The sequence below is a fragment of the Cydia fagiglandana genome, chromosome Z (genome assembly GCF_963556715.1).
Source record: "Cydia fagiglandana chromosome Z, ilCydFagi1.1, whole genome shotgun sequence".
NCBI lineage: Eukaryota > Metazoa > Arthropoda > Insecta > Lepidoptera > Tortricidae > Cydia > Cydia fagiglandana.
This window is the reverse complement of record NC_085959.1, coordinates 667,079-690,216: the sequence shown is the minus strand read 5'-3', so window position 1 is coordinate 690,216 and position 23,138 is coordinate 667,079. Positions and strand designations below refer to the sequence as shown.

At 37.5% G+C, this 23,138-nt stretch overlaps 1 protein-coding gene across 1 annotated transcript in view; it reads right to left on the bottom strand.

Moving 5' to 3' along the window:
* LOC134678970 (ADP-ribosylation factor GTPase-activating protein 1) overlaps positions 1-23,138 on the bottom strand; it is a 52,483-nt gene that overhangs the window by 26,835 nt on the left and 2,510 nt on the right. Inside the window, exons 3-6 of the mRNA XM_063537730.1 lie at positions 12,791-12,904; positions 11,620-11,774; positions 11,030-11,153; positions 10,093-10,215 (exon numbers count right to left, since the gene is read on the bottom strand). Coding sequence (XP_063393800.1) covers positions 10,093-10,215; positions 11,030-11,153; positions 11,620-11,774; positions 12,791-12,904 — 516 coding nt within the window. The remainder of the gene's footprint in view (positions 1-10,092; positions 10,216-11,029; positions 11,154-11,619; positions 11,775-12,790; positions 12,905-23,138) is intronic.

Sequence of the window (23,138 nt, the reverse complement as noted above, 5' to 3'; positions counted from 1 at the left end):
GCTACCAACTTTTAGTATGTTGTTGGGCATGGCATTGGGTCTCCAAAACTGCCGGGAGACGGCGGCGCCGGCCATCTACTTCAGCGGAATGACGTCATCAAAAGGACTCCCGCTTCGTTGCGAATATTGCATACTGCACCCAAACTATGCATAGCACATACACGTGTGGGGTATTAAATGAAAGCCAATTAAATAAACTTTATTTTATTTATACAAAGTGTACCAAAATATGCAACAGTTTAAGAGAAATTTACAAATAAATAAAAATTACGTAAAAAAATATTCGATTATTTGGGTTTTACAACCAAACCAAAAGTCGGACGATAAAGCAATGTACTACAACATTAAAGATGACGTCTCAAGCCATACACTGATATCAATGAAATCAAAATTGGACCAAATATGTGGAAATTATGGATCAAAATATAGATATTTGCCCATACAAATGCATAAAAGTAAAAAAAATCTAAATTGGTCATTTTCAGGATAATCCGCATAAGCTTCTAGTATGTTATTAGCAATATGACCTGGATTCTAAAACTGCCGGGAGACCATCTCTGTTGTTCCTCAGTTACAAATAATGACGTCATATAAATAATCACTGCCGAATTTCGCAAAATGTAAATTATAGCTATACCACGAGTCTCACATACACATGTGTTACATGTAATGAAAGGTTATTAAATGTATTATGATTCACCTAAACATTGTTTGTAAAAAAAATGTACGGTTTCAGAGCTAGAAACAACGAAATAACACTTTTTATGGAAAAAGTAGATATGTATCAATTTTATAGCTAAACTAAAATCGTCATAAAAAATTTGCGTATAATACAGTGAAACCTGGACAAGTGAGATCTCAAGGGGCGAGCAAATTTGTCTCACTTAAAGAGGTTTTCCACTTACCCAGGCTCCCAGTTAGCCAGGTACAAATAAATTTCTGTCTCATTTACAGAGGGTTCCATTAATAGAGGTGAGAATAGAGTATATTTCAGTTATAGAGGTGGTTAATAGGGTATTTAGTAATTATCTTTAAAAATAAATAAGGTAAAATAATCCTTGTCCCTAAATATTTTTTTAGTCTGTTTAAATATTTCTTTCAATTAATTTTGAATGATTCTCCAAAGGATAGATATTTCAAAATTAAATTAAATTTGATACGGACTTCAATGCGTATTAGAAATTTAATAAATGTAAATGTATTTTTTCGTGTTACTTATCAAAATTTCAGCTTTCGTTTCGATAGTTTTACCTACTTACATAAATTAACTAAATCAAACTTGAAGTTGTTTAGACACAATTAGGCAAATGCGGAATTTGTGGATTGACTAAGAGTTAGTAAGAATACGGAAATTGTTCAATGAAGTCCAAGTTACAGAGGTCATAGATTGACGTTATCTCAGATACAGAAGTCAATTCCCTATAAAATTCCAGAAAACAATTAGGAAAATGTAATCTTATAAATATAGTCTCAGTAAAAGAGGTAAAATACACTCTCTGTCGCAGTTATAGAGGTAAATGTGACTATAAAATCACAACAACGAATCCCAGTTATAGAGGTTCGTTTTTTCTCAGTAACAGAGGTAATTCAGTGCTAAAGTGTCGGGACCGCACCATGAGTCCCAGCTATAGAGGTTTCTCACTTATCCAGGTCTCACTTAACCAGGTTTCACTGTATTTGAAAAACCAGTTATTCAACTATATATCACAATTTAAATTTTACATTTCCGACAAAAACTGTGGAAGTTCTGAAAAAAAAACTAAAGCGCCCCAACAATTCTACCTTAATGCGCTCATATTATGCAAAGAATAGTTCTAATTATCGAGTATTAAATGGATGAACATTACATAAAATACATGAAAACGACATTTTCGAATGGAACTAAAAAAATAATAATTTACTAGATAAGTAAGCAAAATACTGTTTCTTTAAGTACCTAATCTCCTCCTTTCAAAGTCGGTTAAAATGTGGCTTTTGTGACCTGGGCTACAAAGACAAATAAATTGACACCTCATTTATCAAAATCAGTTCAGTTGTTTCATGTAAAAAATACATAATTACATACGTAGATAGCAGTTCCTGCTGTAGTCGCGGTAAATATTAATATCAAATAGACTCTTATTGTCATGGCCTAACGCTACATTATACGCACCCCCCGCGCGCGCGACCGCCTCCTGTCCCCTCGAAGTCACGTCAGCGTGCATATGCTGACGTCGCCGGTCAGCCTGTCGCAGCTAACCGGGTCAATGCGCCTTCTAAGGCGTGTGAATCACGGGCACCCCTTTTGGAAAAGTCCTCCCGCACCAATGTGGATAAGGAGGGATTCACACTGGTGGAAAGGAAGAGCAAGGCGCGCAGGGCGCCGCGTAAGACTCTGTGTGGCACTGCGGAACCGGTTAATTCTGGTTTACGAATTGCGATCCCGAGTAAGGCGCTCTACGTGTCTCGCCTGCATTACTCCGCCGTTGCCTACGAGGTGGTGGAGTACGTCCGCCGGAAGACTGGCTACACGCTGAGGGTGCACCAGCTACAGTCGCGTCACTATGTGCACTTCAGTTCATTTGTGGTGCGCGTACCGCGGCTGCTGCAGGACACCATCGCAAGCGCAGACTTCTGGCCGAGGGGTGTGGTGTTTCGGCGGTACCGGGGCAACCTGCCGAATCCTACACCAAGTCAGACGACGCAACGGAGCCACGCTGTTACGTCGTCGCCCAAATCTAATGTTTAATTTGTCTTTGGTTTTTATTCGTAGTTTCTTTGTACTTATTGTATTTTATTTTGTAGTTTCACAGTGCCTTGGTTTTACTGTAATGCTGTGTTACTTATTTGACTAATAAATAAATAAATAAATTATTAGAGAAATGTAAAGTTACATGCCAGTAAGTAGGTACATGCCTAATACAAAATGCCTTATCTCGGTAAATGCCATATCAGTTCACTTAATGCGATACATAATTATATATTTAAGCCTCGATTAGCCTTATACATACATACATACATACATCACTGGCTCAGTGACCCAAAGAGGATCTTGACCTCTGACACAAAAGAGCGTCACTCTGCCCTATTCTGCGCCACTTCGCGCCAGTTGGGTATTCTTATAAAAGTGGAATCTTGAGTGGTGCAAGGGTTTCAAGGCTGAGCTGAGAAGGCTGGCAGAATTTTCCCTCTGATCCTCCGAAATACAGAGGTCATCCCTCTGGTCTGCTAACATCTACGGCCTGAGGGTTTCAACGTTAGATGCCAAGCCACGCCAGGCCATAATAGTAAAGGTCTAATTATTGAATTTTAATTTTTTGTCCGACTACGGCAGAATTTGCTATCTATGCGTGCATGTGTAGGTACCGTTTGCATGAAAGTACTGAACTGATTTTGATAAATTAGGTGTCAATTTATTTGTCTTTGTAGCTCAGGTCACAAAAGCCACATTTTAACCGACTTTGAAAGGAGGAGATTAGGTACTTAAAGAAACAGTATTTTGCTTACTTATCTAGTAAATTATTATTTTTTTAGTTCCATTCGAAAATGTCGTTTTCATGTATTTTATGTAATGTTCATCCATTTAATACTCGATAATTAGAACTATTCTTTGCATAATATGAGCGCATTAAGGTAGAATTGTTGGGGCGCTTTAGTTTTTTTCCAGAACTTCCACAGTTTTTGTCGGAAATGTAAAATTTAAATTGTGATATATAGTTGAATAACTGGTTTTTCAAATATTATACGCAATTTTTTTATGACGATTTTAGTTAACTATAAAATTGATACATATCTACTTTTTCCATAAAAAGTGTTATTTCGTTGTTTCTAGCTCTGAAACCGTACATTTTTTTTACAAACAATGTTTAGGTGAATCATAATACATTTAATAACCTTTCATTACATGTAACACATGTGTATGTGAGACTCGTGGTATAGCTATAATTTACATTTTGCGAAATTCGGCAGTGATTATTTATATGACGTCATTATTTGTAACTGAGGAACAACAGAGATGGTCTCCCGGCAGTTTTAGAATCCAGGTCATATTGCTAATAACATACTAGAAGCTTATGCGGATTATCCTGAAAATGACCAATTTGGATTTTTTTAACTTTTATGCATTTGTATGGGCAAATATCTACATTTTGATCCATAATTTCCACATATTTGGTCCAATTTTGATTTCATTGATATCAGTGTATGGCTTGAGACGTCATCTTTAATGTTGTAGTACATTGCTTTATCGTCCGACTTTTGGTTTGGTTGTAAAACCTAAATAAACGAATATTTTTTTACGTAATTTTTATTTATTTGTAAATTTCTCTTAAACTGTTGCATATTTTGGTACACTTTGTATAAATAAAATAAAGTTTATTTAATTGGCTTTCATTTAATACCCCACACGTGTATGTGCTATGCATAGTTTGGGTGCAGTATGCAATATTCGCAATGAAGCGGGAGTCATTTTTATGACGTCATTACGCTGAAGTAGATGGCCGGCGCCGCCGTCTCCCGGCAGTTTTGGAGACCCGATGCCATGCCCAACAACATAATAAAAGTTGGTAGCGGTTTCCGGCTCTGAACTATCTCTGCGACCGTTTCCCATAAGGCATGGCACTAGTAGAAATTCGACAATGCACTGTTACCTGACAAGGATTGTGAATCACTTGCGAATGTTTCTTAATTTAGCCGTGTAGTGAATAACCGACGCCTCCTGACTTGTTAACAAGCTTTATTTGCATGTTACATGGCTAAATTACGAACATAAGTAAACGGCCCAATAATCCTTATCGAAGTTCTATAGGAAATCGTATTTATCTAGGAGATAATGAAGTGGTGCAAACTCTTTGTAGTAAGTGCTTGTGTTATTAATAGTTGACTGTTCAAATTCATGGGATCAAGTTCTTTTTCGTCTCAAAATCAGATGTCGAAGAAGCTGAGGTATATCTATCAGAGCGATTTAAAAATATAAGGACCATAAAAAATACACGTTCTTATCATAGCTTCGTTCCCATTTCTCAAAATGAATTAAAAGTGCGACGTTATTCAACTTCAGAAAATTTTAAAGTAGCAAAGGTTTGCAAATGTTTTTTTTTGTATAAATATATAAAGTAAATTTCAATCGTCTGGATTTTATTTATATTTTTCCATCGAATTCATTCATATTTATAAGTTTAAGGTCATATGTATTTTAATCTGCATAAATACAACAAGAGCGAAAATGTATGAGACGAGCAGTTTAAAAAATCATATTTCTAAAAATAGGCAAAATAACAAAACTTTTTTTTCTAAATCTAATTAACGAAGATATCAGCTATATTTGCTGACTAAAATCAAATTTTTATTATATCTTCCACATGGATTTTTTTAGAGTCGAACACGAGCATTTTTCGAATTTCTCAATTTTCACTTATATTTTTCTATTAGAAGTAATTGATCTAACACAATTATATTAATTTTACAAGATGAACACGGCAAGTACTTTATATTTCAGAACAAAGTAATATTTGATATGCACCAGGGTTGGCACAAGAACCAATTTAAAATTGCAATAATTGACCAATTAGGTATACACTTCGGGTGGTCACCATTTTTTTTGTAGTTAATTCAGATAAATTTTGTCATACAGTACCATTCCACAGTTCTTACCTAATCAAAAAAAGTAATAATTATTTCGTTACCTTTTATAGAAAAAAGTTAGGTCTGATTTTGTACAAGCAGGAATTTAACCCCACTGTTAACTTCGAATGGGCAAAACTTGGAAATTAAAAGATTAAAAAAAAAACTGGTGGTGGTTCAGCACTTCTGCCACCACGAAGCATATCCTCAATTTTTTTTATTCAAATCAAAAATCATACGGCACACTCGATTTGTTGAAATCACCTGGAATGACCCCATAATAATACATTTATTGCTTCTCAAAATGTTTCCCTTTACATTCTATGCACATATTCACTCGCTCAGACCATTTTTGGAAGCATGAGGCCCAATCACTTGACTGCATGTTTTCGACGTGGTGATGAAACGTAGTAACTGCCTTATCCGGGGTCTTAAATGTCAAACCCCAAATTAAATCCTTAATTTTGGGAAATAGATAGAAGTCACAGGGTGCAATGTCTGGATTATAATCCGTATAAGAGACATTTTCCACGTTTTCGTAATTAAAAAATGTTTTTGCCTTTATTGCGGTATCGGTGGACGCATTATTATGACGCAGGAGGATGCGGCTTCTCGGTCGTCTCTCGCGGTCTTTTTCAATGACTGCGGGCACACAAATGGTAGTGTACTACTCAGTATTTAACATTCTTTTATTATTTAAAAGTACGGTACAAAAAAGTCGCGTTTAAAAAAAACAGACGATCAAAATGTTTGGCAACGCTTTTGGCTTGTTGAACTTCTATGGGCCTCCTGTCACCTTCGAAAGACCCATTGACTGGACTAATGCCTTTTTTCCGGATCGTAGCAGTAAATCCAGATTTCATCTCCTCTAACGATGTTATATACAGCATTTGAACTTTCTTGCTTGTACTTACGCAGCATTTCTCGGCACCAGTCAAAAAGTACCTGTTTTTGGACTGAAGTTAATTCGTGAGGAATCCAAAGACAACAAGGCTTCCCGACTTTTAAATATTCTAGTAAAATCTTTTGTATTTGTCTCATACCTATCCCTAATTGTCCTCAAATTTCGTCATAGGTGATTCGTGGGTTTTCTTCAATGAGTCGTCTCACAGTAGCCACGTTTCCTTGAATGATCGCCGTGGACGGTCGACCTTCACGAAAATCATTATCTAGAATAATACTGTCTCTACTAAATTCACCATACCAACGCCTCACGATGCTCAGATGTGGTGCTTCAATCCCAAAAGCATTTTGAAGGCAAGCACTACACTCTTGCGGAGTAAGCGAACTTTTAAAATCATAACAAAATCATAGCTCTAAAAATATTTTCGCGTTAAAGCCACGTTCAACGCACTGACTTACTTTGACAAGCCATTAAAAACAAAAGACGATCGATTTGTCGCCAACATTTGTCACATTCCATAATCAAAAGCCTGTATTTTTTTTAAATATACAATTCTTAATTTAAATGTTTACCAGTGGCCAGTAGTGCAAAACATTCAGTGTGGCCTATGTAGTAGGAGAGAGGAGGAGTTTGTTAAGAACTATAGACAATAGAAGAGGAAGGATGCTTGGGCACCTGATACGACACGACGAATTTATCAAAAATATCATAGAAGGGAAAGTTGAAGCAAACAGGAAGAGGGGAAGACCAAGGAGAGCGTTCATGGATCAAATAAAGGAAAAGATCAAAGTCGTGTCGTATCGGGCTGTCAAAGAGAAGGCGGAGGACCGCCAAACATGGAAATTGCTCCACCGACAAGAGTCATACTCTTAAATATATGATGATGATCGTAAATACCTATCAATGTATTAACAAAAAAAAGTCACTTGTAATTAGTTACTGCCTTTAAAAAGTATAAGTGCCTCAATGTTATTAGACTTTTTGATTCTTTAAAACGTCTTTAGGTCAATAAAGCAAGTGAAAAATTATTAGAGTTAGACCAAGAAAAGTCTGCAGCAATTTTGACAGCCCACGCAGTGCAAGTGTTATTTATAAGTCATAATTTCACAGAAGTTTCTTCAATCGACCTTATTAATAAGAGATTAAAAATATTGAAAATTATCTTAAAATATTTTAATCTAATATTTCATCTCATACGTTCAATAAGGCCCGGGACTAGACCTTTTTACCTGCACTGACAGTGGGCCTTCTTAGCAACAAGTACAAATTCAGAATAATTGGGAATAATAGGGAGCAACTGCTATTTTTGAATGCTGGGCCTTGTTACCCGCCGGGCCTCATATGCCTGCACCTCACCTACCTTATTTATTTGTTTTACAAGGGGAAAAGTTGTTGATTAACCGCTCGTGCTAATATTGATACCCAAACAAGCGAAACATTTTTTTTTATTAAATAGGAGGCAAACGAGCAGACGGATCATCTGGTGGTTAGCGATTACCGCCGCCCATGGACACCCGCAACACCAGAAGGGTTGCAAGCGCGTTGCCGACCTTTAAGATGGGGGTCTTTGAAGGTTTGAAGGTCGTATCGGACAGTTCATTCCACAGTTTGGCTGTGCGAGGCAGGAAGCACATTCACAAATTCAAACATTCTAAAATTGAACCACGAGCGTAGTTAGTGGTTCGTAAAGTTGAACCTTGAGCGTAGTGAAGGTTTCAAGGGACGAAGGTTAAATAAAATTTTCACCACATCAGCTCGTAAAGGCCCTCTTGATTGTTCGTAACGGATAAGAAAAGTGGCATTTAATTTGATGCAAATTTTGAGTTGTTACCGTAAGTAAATTGGATCAGTTGGTTGGTAATATTGACTTTAAAATGATAAATATTGAATAACGTCAGTTTGAAATTGATTTTATGATAAAGTAAATATTATCGGAGATGATCGCTCTTAAAAAATATATGTCGCTAGTCATTTATAACCTAAAAGCGCCAAATTACGCAAAATTATATTGAAATGACACCTGTGTATTGAATTTGAAGAATACTTTAACAAGGGTAGTTATCTGTATGACAATGCACCTAAAATAATTTTCAAATGTATCTATTATTTCTATACTTAACACGATAACGAATTCTACGTAAACGAAACCGCGGGCAATCCCTAGTACATATAGAAATAAATAAGGGAAGGTAAGTTTCCATTAGTGTACTGTGTAAAATAACTATTTACCATTGATAATAATTTTATAAACGCTTTGCGTATTTTTAAGGGCACCGCGCTAACCGCTAGCCCGCGACCGTCGATCGCTGCCTCCTGCCACGGCGCACAGCGCGGCGCGCGCAAACGCCGCGCGTTTGAAATGTAACTTAATATAAGCTCGGAATGCATACTTACGTATCAGTATTTAGTGTCGCCGTGATTTTATATTTCTAATCTTTTGTGTGAGAAGTAAGATCTTTATTATGACCGTGTAATATTAACTCTACAAACTTTAATTCAATATTGGCTATACTGCTTAACGAGAAATCAATATCTAGACAAGCACATTGTCTACATTTCTAACTTTTTACATGTATACTAAGTTGATAGATAATATCGTAATTTTGCAATATCAGCTACTCTAATTCTGTATTTTCATAATAATTCCTGTTTTTACGTTCACCAGAAAGCAGCTGTTCCAGATTTCTAAAAACCGAATAGTGTGAATAAATTAAAGTGTTATTGAATATGTTAAAGTTTTTTGTAACTTTAATTTTATATTTACATAGTTATTTAGCAAAAATTGAAAATTTAAATATGGCCGAACGCTCCACCTAAAATTTTCTAACTTTCTACATGAATGTTATTTAACATGCTTACAATAACATATCAAAAAAGAAAAAACTTTAATGTTATCAAAACCCATTTTTGTTCCACCGCTGGTCTACTAGAAAAGTGGGTTTGATTAGGTTCGAACTGCGATCCTCACAGAACTGAACTGCTATCAGAGAAGTGGGTTAGGTTAGGCTAGATAACTGCGACCCTTACGGAAACGAAATGCTACTAGAAAGTAGGTACTGGTTTTACCTCCTTTTCTACATAGTGCACCATCTACCATAATCTTTCACCGGGCCCCATAGAAGTCGGTTTTTTTTTCTTAAAAATTATTTCTCGTATTTTTCCGTTTGAAACATCTGTTGTGATAGTTTGACAGAATAGCGTTAACGTTCCATTTAATCCACACAGTGTCGCTTTAGTCGGCTGAGTGCCACAGAATAAATAATAGTACTAGGTACAGAAGACGCACTCTGTAACAAAACGCGTCTGTTACGATCAGCACAGATATGGCCGCTAGGTGGCGACAGCGCTACGCACGGCTTATGGCTTTCCCCAAAATTGGTATGGAACGGATGTACTTTTAGCTAGCTTATATGTTTTGAAAATTGAAGTCGCGCAGAATGAAACGCAGATTTGTTGTGCTAAAGGCGCGTTGATGTCTTTTATTTTATACAGTTGGTAAGTGTTACATAATGAATATTAAAGTTGACTAAATCGTAGTATATTTGAACATTTTAGTAGAGTTTGAGTAATCTCGGTGTAGATATTACCTTCTCAGTGACGGTGGTGGCCATCTCGGAGACCCGCTGCGAGGCCATGCCGCCATAGCGGACGGCCGACTCAGTTGCGGTGCGCGCGCATTTTGACACCGTCGACGCGAACAGTGACCATCCCTGTCACATAGACAACGATAATTAATAATTAAAAACGTTTCTAAAAACCGGACAAGTGCGAGTAGGACTCGCCCACCGACGGTACCGTACTATATAGTATTTGTTGTTATAGCGGCAACAGAAATATATCATCTATGAAAATTCAACTGCCGTGACAAGTTTTCACAGACAATAAGATATGACATTGATGCATCAAGGCGGTACCTACTGGGAAACGCGAAAATCGAAATTTAGTTAGGGCCACCCCACATCTAGCGTCCCTCGAGCGTCGGCGTCTACAACTCTATGGCCGCTGCTCGACGCAACGTCGACGCAACTGCGCAGCGACGTCATTTTCCATAGCGCTGACCAGACGCCGACGCTCGAGGGATGCTAGATATGGGGTGGCCCTTATGTATTTTAGTATTTTTAGTATTTAGTATTTATTCATAAACAATACAGGATTGTGTTTGAAAATACATTTTACACATACACTTAAAACTAAACAAAAACAAGTAAATCAACACTTGAGACTAAACAATATCGAACACTTCATCTACAGTAATTACAGATTACAGATTAATAGAATGTCAGAAGAGAATGTCAAAGAGTACAGTAATATGTCAGATGGATATATATGGATATGGATAGTGGTACTGAATTAGATAGTGATGGATAGTGGTAGTGGCGCCCCCTGCGCAGAGCTTTGCGTAATATTCCCTATAGGATAAGGTCTCGTTTTAACCCTTTGGGTACGGAACACTAAAACTGAGGATAAACGCGTAAAGCTTGGCGCTGGAATAGAGAAATGCTGCTGGTTGCCAGAATGAGTTACCGAAGCCAGGGCAGCAAGACTGTTGTCCACGACTTCGTTGCCGGTGTGCGTGGGCGACAGGGGGGTTGACCGCGTCCGCTGCTGGTTGCCGAAGCCCGTGTAGCGACCGCTTCCGCACTCGCTGCTGTAAAACGAAGCAGAGTCAAGTGTTTGCTAGTAGTACAATCAGCGTCGCAAGTAGCGGATCAGACTACGAGTAAAAAGTATCACTGCTTAATTAAGTTGCTACATAAAGAAAAATATGTCTCTGAGTGGAACAATTATATCGTGGTAAATATTTTTGAACGTGATCTAGAGAATATATTTGGAGAAGTATTCCAGATACTTTTGGTGCGTTGTTTCATCCGCTACTTTTGGTGCTGACGTACTGATTATTGACAATTTGTAAACCTTTACAGAGAGTATCAGTCCACCGAGGGTTAGAACAGAACTCTTTGCACGCCGCGCCTCGCGCCATATACTAAATCTTCTCAGAATGCACGAAGGTCGGTGCTGGGCGCGCGTCAGTTGACGTCTTTGACGGTCAAAATACGAAACAAAACGCGTTTTTTTCTTCAAAATGGCGGAGCACACAGCTAGCGAATACTCACTGATAGCTGATGTTGTTGTCTGAGCCGCTGTTGTGGAACTCCTGGCCGTTGGAGTAGAAGTCCTTGGAGGCGGCGCAGCGCTGCGGCTCGGGCGCCGGCCGGGCCGGCTGGTAGTCCGAGGGGCTCCACTCGCGGCCCTCCGAGAGCGCGGTAATCTGAGGTCAAATGTACTGGTTAAGAGCGTACCTCAACCGGGTTCGTTTGAGTGCACGTGCGCGTTGTAATATGAGTAATTTAAAAAAAACATTGGGTTGCACTCCGGGAATGCCGACAGAAGTGAAAACTCAATGACTAGTCCAGAAGAATGACTAGTCACAAAGTTAGAATGTAACTGTGAGATCCTCGTATTTCAGCCCGTACTAGATTAGAACATTGAGCTTTATTGCTTAATCGAACGAGCGAGCGAAGCGAAGCGAAGTTCTTACATTCGACTTGGATCACGCGGCTGGCTAGCGGCACGTCCCGGCATTTCGATGTTTTTAAGCTGAACTGTAAGAAGATAGTTTGATACTCAAGAACTTAAGTAAATTTGTTCTAATTTAAATGAAATTGGGTAAACGTGTAGTTGAGGGCATTATATTTTAGCCATTAAATTTTGAGCAGGCTCGGCCAAGAGGTTATTGAGCTAGAAGAACTTAAAATGCTAAAAAGCCATTTGTGAGGGGTCTTGCTATTCTGGTCATTTTTATTGCAAGAAAGTATGGTCAAGTTTGGTATCAAATGAAAGTGTTCGGTTTGTTACACATTTATAATATTATAATCTTTTTAATTTTAGATTTTTTTCAAAAAGATGACTATTTTGGAATCCAAGATGGCGGCCATGCACTATGTCATAAAAGTCGTCATGGATGTCGTTTTATAGGCTATAGGGGGCCCAGATTTCGAAAATGATGACCATTTTGGATTCCAAAAAGGCGGCCATGCACTATGTCATAAAAGTCGACATGGATGTCGTTTTATAGGTTTTGGGGGGCGCAGTTTTCGAAAACGATGACCATTTTGGAATCCAAGATGGCGCCCATGCACTATGTCATAAAAATCGTCATGGATGTCGTTTTTTAGGTTTTGGGGGGCGTAGATTTCGAAAATGATGATTATTTTGAAATCCAACATGGCGGCCATGCTATGTCATAATTTGGCCGCGTGAAGCGGGCGTGTGACCTGAACTGACCTTCTGGCGGTACATGGCCGCGGCCTTCGTGTTGTATTTCTGCGCGATGGTCATCCCTGGAGTCACGTCGGGCTGGCTGTCGAACCACTCCTTCAGACGGGCGTTGCCGCCGACCTGCCGACGGGACACCAGTTAATAAATAACAAATAGTACATTATTGTCGAGGCTCAGAAGTAGCTACTTGCAGGCTGAGGATTCGTTTTAAACGGACGACCTTGGGAGTCCGTTTAATTGAATCCGAAGCCAGCAAGTAGCCTTCCAGCCGAGTCATATATAGTGCTTTTCTCAAAAATAGTGCAATAAATATAAATATCATAGAAATATTTTACAAAAGCAACGTTCTTACGTATACATTTTCACAGAAAAGTGTATTTTTCTGCCGAAAATACGCCAACCTATTTGAGACAGCTAAATAGTCGCGGTACTAATCATCTGTTTGGCTGTTTAATGGGCTTGTGCCTTCATTTGATATGGCTATTTCAAATTTTAAGAAGTTTGGAACTCGACAAATAATGGAATTTGTATGCAACATTGCAGTCCCAAAATCGAGACTGCAATGTTTTTAACTTTTTAATTTTTGACTGACCATAAACTACGCGCTTCGCGACCTATTTTTTAGACGGCAAAGTCGAGTTTGCCGTCCATTTTTGAGAAATAGTACATTATTGTCGAGGCTCGGAAGTAGCTACTTGCAGGCTGAGGATTCGCAGGAGGAGGATTGAATCCGAAGCCAGCAAGTAGCCTTCCAGCCGAGTCATATATAGTGCTTTTCTCAAAAATGGTGCAAGAAATATAAATATCATAGAAATATTTTACAAAAGCAACGTTGTTACCTAGTTATATATTTTCACAGAAGAAAGCCCTTGCCGCCTTTTTATTTTTTTAATAAAAAAATAGAAGTGTATTTTTCTGCCGAAAATACGCCAACCTATTTGAGACAACTAAATAGTCGCGGTACTAATCATCTGTTTGGCTGTTTAATGGGCCTGTGCCTTCAATTGATATGGCCATTTCAACTTTTAAAAAGTTGGGAACTCGACAAATAATGGAATTTGTATGCAACATTGCAGTCCCAAAATCGAGACTGCAATGTTTTTAACTTTTTAATTTTTGACTGACCATAAACTAAGCGCTTCGCGACCTATTTTTTAGACGGCAAAGTCGACTTTGTCGTCCATATTTGAGAAAAAGAACTTTATAGAAAATGGAGGCGGTGACAAATGTCGAAATGTGACAGACCATAGTGTTCTCATTTTGAAATTAGAACACTATGGTCTGTCAGAAAATGCCCTAAACTTTGTCTTCTTACCTTAGCAACAGAACACAAACAGTTGTTGTAAACAAAACGCGGTCTAGCGGTACTGTAGTCCAATTAGGAGTGCCACAAGGTTCTATTTTGGGTCCATTCCTGTTTTTGGTTTATATAAATGATTTGCCATGTGTAGTAGAAAATCTTTGTGAAATTATTATTTTAGCTGATGACACGTCAGCACTTTTTAAGGTTGATCGGAAATCTACCGATTACAGTGTAATTAACAGCACACTCGTTGATGTACTTAACTGGTTTACTATGAACAATTTGGTTCTAAATGCTAAGAAAACTAAATGCATTAGATTTTCTTTGCCGAATGTTAAACCAGTCGATACTAAGATACTTTTGAATAATGAATGCTTAGAGATGGTACATAAAGCACTGTTTCTTGGTTTTACATTGGACAAAAATCTACAATGGAGTCCTCATATAGGAACACTAGCAAAGAAATTAAGTTCGGCCGCTTACGCTGTGAGGAGAATTAGACAATTGACTAATGTTGAAACAGCTCGCCTTGTTTATTATAGTTATTTTCATAGTGTAATGTCATATGGTATTGGGGCAAAGCAGCTGACATACAGACTATATTTGTCTTACAAAAGAGAGCCATATATAATTTAAGAGTGTGTGAATCATTAAGAGAACTTTTTAAAGAAATTCATATTTTAACTGTAGCTTCCCAATACATAGGTATATGATATTATTATTTATGTTGTTAAGATTCTAGACTCCTCCACTAAGAATTCTGATGTCCATAACTATAATACTAGAAATAAAAATAAGCTTGCTATCAGAAAGTTTTGTGTTCGTAAAGTACAGAAGTCATTCGTTGGGCAATGCATTCATTTTTATAACAAGTTACCTGAGGATGCTTTAAGATTACCCTTTCCAGCTCTTAAAAATTACTTAAAAAAGTCATTGATGTTGAAGGCATTACAGAGTCGAGGACTACTTGACAGACAAACATGCATGGTCCAAACCAGAAACTGTAATAGCGACAAGTAGCAATTAAAAGCATTGTATTATGTGTAGAGTTAAAGGTGACTCAGCTCAGGTAAGAAAGCACATCATTTTTTTTTATCAAATTCTATAAACTTATGTACTCACTGAGTATAATTGCATGAATTCTATAGTAATTTAAATTATATTTTTCTTAATTACTCGTAATGCATGTTAATTATAAGATGTAATAATGTTTTGAAAAGATGTGTCCCGCCCAGTTTGTTGCCGGTCCCATATTGGGATACCTTCCTCCAATTGAGGGGGGATTTAAATCTTCTCGGGGCAGAGGTGTACGGTTGGAGCCGGTTTAGGTTTATTTGACGTTCATAAGCGCATTGTAATATGCCTACTTGAATAAACAATTTTTTAACTTATTTTTATCTTATCTGAATTTTATAAAAAAATCGCAGGCAATAAAATATGGAAATAATAAAAAAATACAAGACCTCTTAAGATTCAAAATTTCAGTTTTATTGTACTTCCAAATATGATACCATTGAAATGTTTAAATTTTAATATTGTACAGCAAATAGACAACACAAACGCAAATTTCACCGCCGATATAGCGTTTTTAGGGTTCCGTACCCAAAGGGTAAAACGGGGCCCTATTACTAAGACTCTGTTGTCCGTCCGTCCGTCCGTCCGTCCGTCCGTCCGTCTGTCACCAGGCTGTATCTCCAGAACCGTGCTATCTAGACAGTTGAAATTTTCACAGATGATGTATTTCTGTTGCCGCTATAACAACAAATACTAATCATAACCCTCCTTTTGCGTTGCCGTAGTCGGGTAAAAAGTACGGAACCCTCGGTGGGCGAGTCCGACGTGCAATTGTCCGGTTGTTTCCTTGTTGTCCATACTTGAGCCGTACCAACCGTTTACCGTGACAGTGGCGTTTCTCGAGTGAGGGGAGAGGGGGACCGTGGCCGGCTTGCTTTAATAATGGGTGCCATACACATTGAATCCTCAAAACAAATCTGAAAATGTCAAATTTCGCAATGCATGGACTGATATCATTGATACAAACTTGTCATCAACCACTATAGTTCGCCAGCTCACGATTATTTTCTTAAATTGTCAAATGTCTCGATTTATCATACGGTATTTTCTTCGTTTTTACACAATCAATCTTTGCTTGTAACCAATTAACATGTTTTCAAAGCTTAAACCAGAAATCAGAATATTGTGTGTCATAATTATTATTTCAGATCAGCTTCGTGTACAGTCAGCAGTAGAAGTTGCTAAGCGGGCCAGGTGTTCAAAATGAACTTGACGCGACTTTATTGTTAAGAAAATAAGAGCGTGTCAAGGTAATTTTGAACACCTCGCCCGCTTAGCAACTTCTGCTGCTGACTGTACTTAAGTAAATGAGTGCCAAGAAAGACTGGCAGATAGAACACATCCCACCGACCAAAGCTGCTTTAACATCAGCATTTTTAAGAGCCATTTATCAAGGGGTGCATGTTTGGGGACAGTCAGCACAAACTCAACATCTACCCTGTCTGTCTACTTGGGGTGGCACGAAGGTCAACAACAACTGGGAGCCTACACGGACAAACTTGCCTGCTGCTGCAGAAACAGGTCTGGAAATTGGCCTGATGACAGTAACAAAGAATCATGGAAATAATGGTTTCAAAGAAACGTATATGTTAATATGATTCTAAAATATGGCCCAATCTCAGTATAAACTGAAGGATTATTAATATATTCAATAAAATAAAAGTGCGAAATTCACCACTCGGCCGACTCGGCGACGTAAGAGTTGACGTCATCAATGCATGACATATTTCTTAGAGCAACATAGACAACCTCATTGACTGTAATCCATTACGTACTCGCCAAAGAGTTTGGAGGTTCAAATAAAATATTATTTCGCCACTAAACATTTATTACGTCCAAAAAATATTATTACACGATATAAAGTAAATATTTATTTGTTATTATATAAATTATAAAATGCTAAATACATAATACGATATTTCACCAAAAAACTTTTTTAATTACTTGGCTGAATGGAACTATATATCATTGCCATGTTGGCTACTAACTAGAAATTTAAAAAAAAAATTAATAGTAAAACCGGGCTCGGTGATTTTTACTCAAAATTTACATGTATCTAAATAATTCATCTTAAATTGCAACCGTGTGAGAGTCTTTGTATAAAATGACTTATTGTAAAAAAAAATGGTAATGTATTTTTCATCCCTAATCGTAATATATGCTGCTGAATTAACAATATCATTCGGATTCAAGGGAAATTCGTAACTGTAAGTACATCGGGGGGCACGGCAGTGCCCCCGCCAAGTCGAGCGCGAAGCAAACACTGCCGTACCATCCTTTACTGGAACCATTTCGCCGCATTTTCAGGCCCCTATTTGAGAACCTCTGGATAAGACCAGAACGCAGAAATTTGGTCATCCAGTAATATATAATCACATACTTAAAATCCAAAATTTCAAGTCTGTAGGTCATTTACTTCCGAAGTTAAGCGAAAGCAAAGTTTCGCATTTATGAAACTCACTCATGATCATCAGAATAGAACTAGTACTTCCCATAAACTCAGAGAGCTGAAATTTGGTACAGAGTTAGGGTTTAATGGCCACATAAAGGGAAAACCTAAAAATATTGCAGTATCAGTCACGTTTTAAAGATCTAAGAACTGCATAAGTAAGTTTGTAATCCCATATAAATATATGATATTACAAAGTTACTGTCGCAGTTCCTACAAATAGTAGGTAAAGTAAAGTAAAGGTACACTACGATGTACGATGTGAGTATGAATGAAGATATGTTTAGTTATGATATGTGTATACATAGTATGGGTATGAGTACCCGAAAAGAAGGACTGCCTACAAAAAGAGATGAGATCCCATCAAAAACATTACATGTAAAAAGGTGCAAGTCTCGCAACGCTTTTACTACAAAAAAGTTTTGAGATGTAATGTGAAACCAAGTCGGTTATTTTAATCAGTGCCAGGGGGTGTTAAAACCGTATCAATAAGATATCTTTAATTTGTAATACGTATAATGACTTGGCCATCGCACGGCTGCATAATGACAAAAGGATCATCGTCACCTATTAAAAATAATTCTAATTGAACATAACGCTAGCGCTAATTGCAGTTTGAGCATTACACATATTTACGAGTACGGTACGAGTAAAGCATTATGTGCGATTGCCAAGTCATTATATGATGATTAGTGACGGATTACTGATTATTATTTAATTATTAGATTTAATGAATGGGCAATACGAAAAACTGTTGCTACTGTACAAGAATCAGAACCGGAAAAAAAGAAAAGAAGGATTTGTTATAATAAAAAAACTACTCCTAAAAAGAAAAAAAATGTGTTAAATAAGAAAATCTAATAAAATAAATCAATATGCCCACGTTTCTACAAAAAGAAGTGAAATCCCACCAAAAACATTCTGTAAAAAAGCGGCCAAGTGCGAGTCGGACTCGCCCATGAAGGGTTCCGTAACAGCAAGTAACAATAAAATTGCGGTTTACGGTTTATGACGTATTAAAAAAAAACTACTTACCAAATCTTGTTCAAACCAATTTTCGGTGGAAGTTTGCATGGTAATGTACATCATATATTTTTTTTAGTTTTATCATTCTCTTAGTTTAGAAGTTACAGGGGGGGGACACACATTTTACCACTTTGGAAGTGTCTCTCGCGCAAACTATTCAGTTTAGAAGAAAATGATATTAGAAACCTCAATATAATTTTTGAAGACCTATCCATAGATACCCCACACGTATGGGTTTGATGAAAAAAAAATTTTTGAGTTTCAGTTATATGTATGGGGAACCCTATAAATTTATTATTTTTTTCTATTTTTGTATGAAAATCTTAATGCGGTTCACAGAATACATCTACTTACCAAGTTTCAACAGTATAGTGCTTATAGTTTCGGAAAAAAGTGGCTGTGACATACGGACGGACGGACAGACAGACAGACAGACAGACAGACATGACGAATCTATAAGGGTTCCGTTTTTTTGCCATTTGGCTACGGAACCCTAAAAACTAGCCAAGTCTCGATGGAGCTGCTTGTTTATCTCTAAAATGTAATGAAATCTAGACAAAGTCGTGCCAAGTCTAAGGTTCCTTACTGCGATTTGTTTATTATTATAGTTAATGTTGTGTGACTTGGCCGTTGAAGGGTACACAAGGGTACAAAACCAGGTGCTCCATGACACCATTACCACGTAGCCAAATGGCAAAAAAACGGAACCCTTATAGATTCGTCATGTCTGTCTGTCTGTCTGTCCGTCCGTCCGTATGTCACAGCCACTTTTTTCCGAAACTATAAGCACTATACTGTTGAAACTTGGTAAGTAGATGTTTTCTGTGAACCGCATTAAGATATTCATACAAAAATAGAAAAAAAAAATTTTGGGGTTCCCCATACATAGAACTGAAACTCAAAATTATTTTTTTCATCAAACCCACACGTGTGGGGTATCTATGGATAGGTCTTCAAAAATGATATTGAGGTTTCTAATATCATTTTCTTCTAAACTGAATAGTTTGCGCGAGAGACACTTCCAAAGTGGTAAAATGTGTCCCCCCCCTGTAACTTCTAAACTAAGAGAATGATAAAACTAAAAAAAATATATGATGTACATTACCATGCAAACTTCCACCGAAAATTGGTTTGAACAAGATTTGGTAAGTAGTTTTTTTTAATACGTCATAAACCGTAAACCGCAATTTTATTATAATATTGCGGTTTAGTAACATAAATGTTACTTGCTGTTACGGAACCCTTCATGGGCGAGTCCGACTCGCACTTGGCCGCTTTTTTAGTTTTTTGTAAATAACTCGTAAACGGTGTCCCATGGCAAAATAGATTTTTAAGAATAAATTACCTACATCAAATTTCCTCCAAAAAACAATTGGAACACTTTTCTCTAGGATCAATATTTAAACCGATATTAAAGGAAGAAAGTTAAGTACAATCAGTCACTTTATTTAAGTTTTTCGTAAATAACTCGTACACGGTGGCCCGTTGCAAAACAATATTCTACATAAATATTAAGCATAAAATTGTCCACAATAAAGGTTCTGTACACTTTTTCGCTACGATCAATATTTAAATAGATATTAAAGGGGTTACCCCCTTTAATACCTCTTTAAATGTTGATTAATTAATATACAAGTTAATTATATTAAATTATTAAATTTCCAGATCTCTATTTTTAGGTTTTCGTAAATGACTCGTACGTGGCCCATAGCAAAATAGGTTCTTAATGTTCTTGTAATGCTGTTTTGTTTCTTTTTAAAAATAAAGGAATGTCTCCTTTAAGTAAAATGAGCCAGCTTAAGGATTTAAGGTAGTTTCCCTCCAGGGCCTGACTTATCTTTCCACCCTGTATATGCTATAGCACTGGTCTTCCGTGGAGCCCAGAGAAAGAAGATAGCTCAGAACAGTAAAGGCAGTGTCAAAATGTGATTCAGTACTTAATATTTAACACAAATTAGAAACTTATACATGAAGAAAGAGAAAAGAAAATTAAATTTGATATGGAAGTGAGTGGGTTGGGCTTATCCACTCACATGCTTTTGGTAACTGTAGCTACCAGCTGTCACCCTTATTTTATTACAATAATAGAGGTCACTGAAAAATATCAAGCAAGTGAGTGGATATGTAAATATATAGAAGAAGTCAGCCAGGCATGTATTTAGTTAGTATAATATTAAATATAGTGGGGCATTTATACATAAAAAAAGGAAACTTGAATAAATAGAGAATTAAATTTATAATATAAAATTTGTGAGTTGGTAGTTGTAAATCGGTTTATAGAAAAGGCAACGCTCGACGGTTTTAACCAACAAGAAATATCCATGGAACGCTAAGAACACGGCAGTTGCAAGCTTAAAAGATATTGTTTAAATTTAAGTTTAAAAGTGTGTAATGTTTTTGAGTTACGTAACGTATTGGAGGGGGTATGTTGTTCCAGCATTTCGTGGCAGAATAGCGAAAACTGCCACGAAACGCTGCGCAACCGCCGTGTCTCGGACAGAGAAGTCGAATGGCATCTCTCATTGGGCGGGAGGAGAACGACAACTTGTTAAAAAGGTATTGGGGCTGTTGAAATTTTACTACACCGAAAAGAAGGGTCGCAAAATGCAACGATCGACGTGTGCCTTCGAACGAGCCAGTAAACAACCATTAATCACAGTATCGACATAGTTTAGTCACAGAATAATTAATAGTACTACCGTACAGAAAGGAAGCTTCCTACAAAACCGAAGTTTGACAGCGGTTCAGGGTCGAATCATGCTGTCCCTTTCTAATATATAGCACTATCCCTTTCGGCTATCTAGGGTTGTCAAAAATCAAGTGATTATCTTATCTGTGGTCGTGCACGCAAAAGGAAGCCAAGTGGTGCCAACCCTAATAATTGCTCGGAGCAATGCTGAGCCGAGCGGAGCCGAGTTTGACCGAAGTCAGGAGCTTCGCACCCCTGGTTTAGTTTGGATAATAGTATCGCATAGTTTTATTCTAAGGTCGACACTGAGATATTGACGAACCTGGTATAGTCACAAAACAGATAAGTACAGAAGTCAATCACATGTATGTACTTTACTTTTCATACCTACGCTCGGCGGTCGCTCTAGGGTTGCGATTGTTGCGAACTATGACTTTTGCACAAAAAACCGGGCAAGTGCGAGTCGGACTCGCGCGCGAAGGGTTCCGTACCATAATGCAAAAAAAAAAACAAAAAAAAGCAAAAAAGAACGGTCACCCATCCAAGTACTGACCACTCCCGACGTTGCTTAAATTTGGTCAAAAATCACGTTTGTTGTATGGGAGCTCCATTTAAATCTTTATTTTATTCTGTTTTTAGTATTTGTTGTTATAGCGGCAACAGAAATACATCATCTGTGAAAATTTCAACTGTCTAGCTATCACGGTTCGTGAGATACAGCCTGGTGACAGACGGACGGACGGACGGACGGACGGACAGCGAAGTCTTAGTAATAGGGTCCCGTTTTACCCTTTGGGTACGGAACCCTAAAAACTATCGTGGTAGTGGCACTCGTATCCATCGTATCGTATCTCGTATCTAGTTGTTTGATTTATTGTTGAGGATGAAACGGGAAGAATGGAAATATAAATTAATAATAACATTAATAACTCAAATAGGTATTTTCATTTTAATGTCATTGTTATATTACAAATTTGCCACAGAAAATATCTTGCGATGATTTCGAGATTGGCGAAATACACGATTATTATATTTTAAACTGTAATAAATTCGCATTATCATGTACAATGTAATAAATTCGCATACGCATTCTCTCTAACCACTGGTAGCTTAAAAAACGACAATTCACCGGTTAATGTTGAATTTAAACAACCGTCCACTGTACAGTTATAATAACTTTTTGTTTTGTTTCTCCATTATTGCACAAAAAAGTTCACAGACGCGTGTCTTAAGCGGATGGTACTCGCGCTTGCACTGGTCCCAACTGGTCCGAGATATCGTGTCCGTGAGCAGTGTCTATGTGTGCGTTGCTCGAGCGCGCTTTGTATGTTGATTGATTTCTGTACCTATCTCTTTTGTGGTATAGTACTTTCAATCTATAGTAGCAGTTTTTAGCGACATCGAGTACATTTTGTTCAAAACGCAAGCCCTCGTCTAAGAGTAGGCCAAGGTTACGTGCTGCAGAGACTCGTTCGAGGCGTTCCCTCCCGAGCATAACATTAATATCAAAGCTGGTGACTTTGTCACCTTGGCCTTTAGTGCCCAGCACTAGAAACTTTGACTTGTTGGGGTTAAGGACTAAATCACACTGTCCAGACCAAATGTCGATACGATCAAGATCCTGATTCAACAGCTCCACAGCAGTTTGTGTCTCCCGGGGATGGAACGTTTTATAAATTTATAGGTCATCTGCATACATGTGATAGTGACAGTTCTTTATACAAGTCGCTATGTCTGCCACGTACAAAATAAACAAAAAGGATGGCGAATGGTCGCCATAGCTTTTCAAAAGTTGTATAAAAGTTTATTTTAC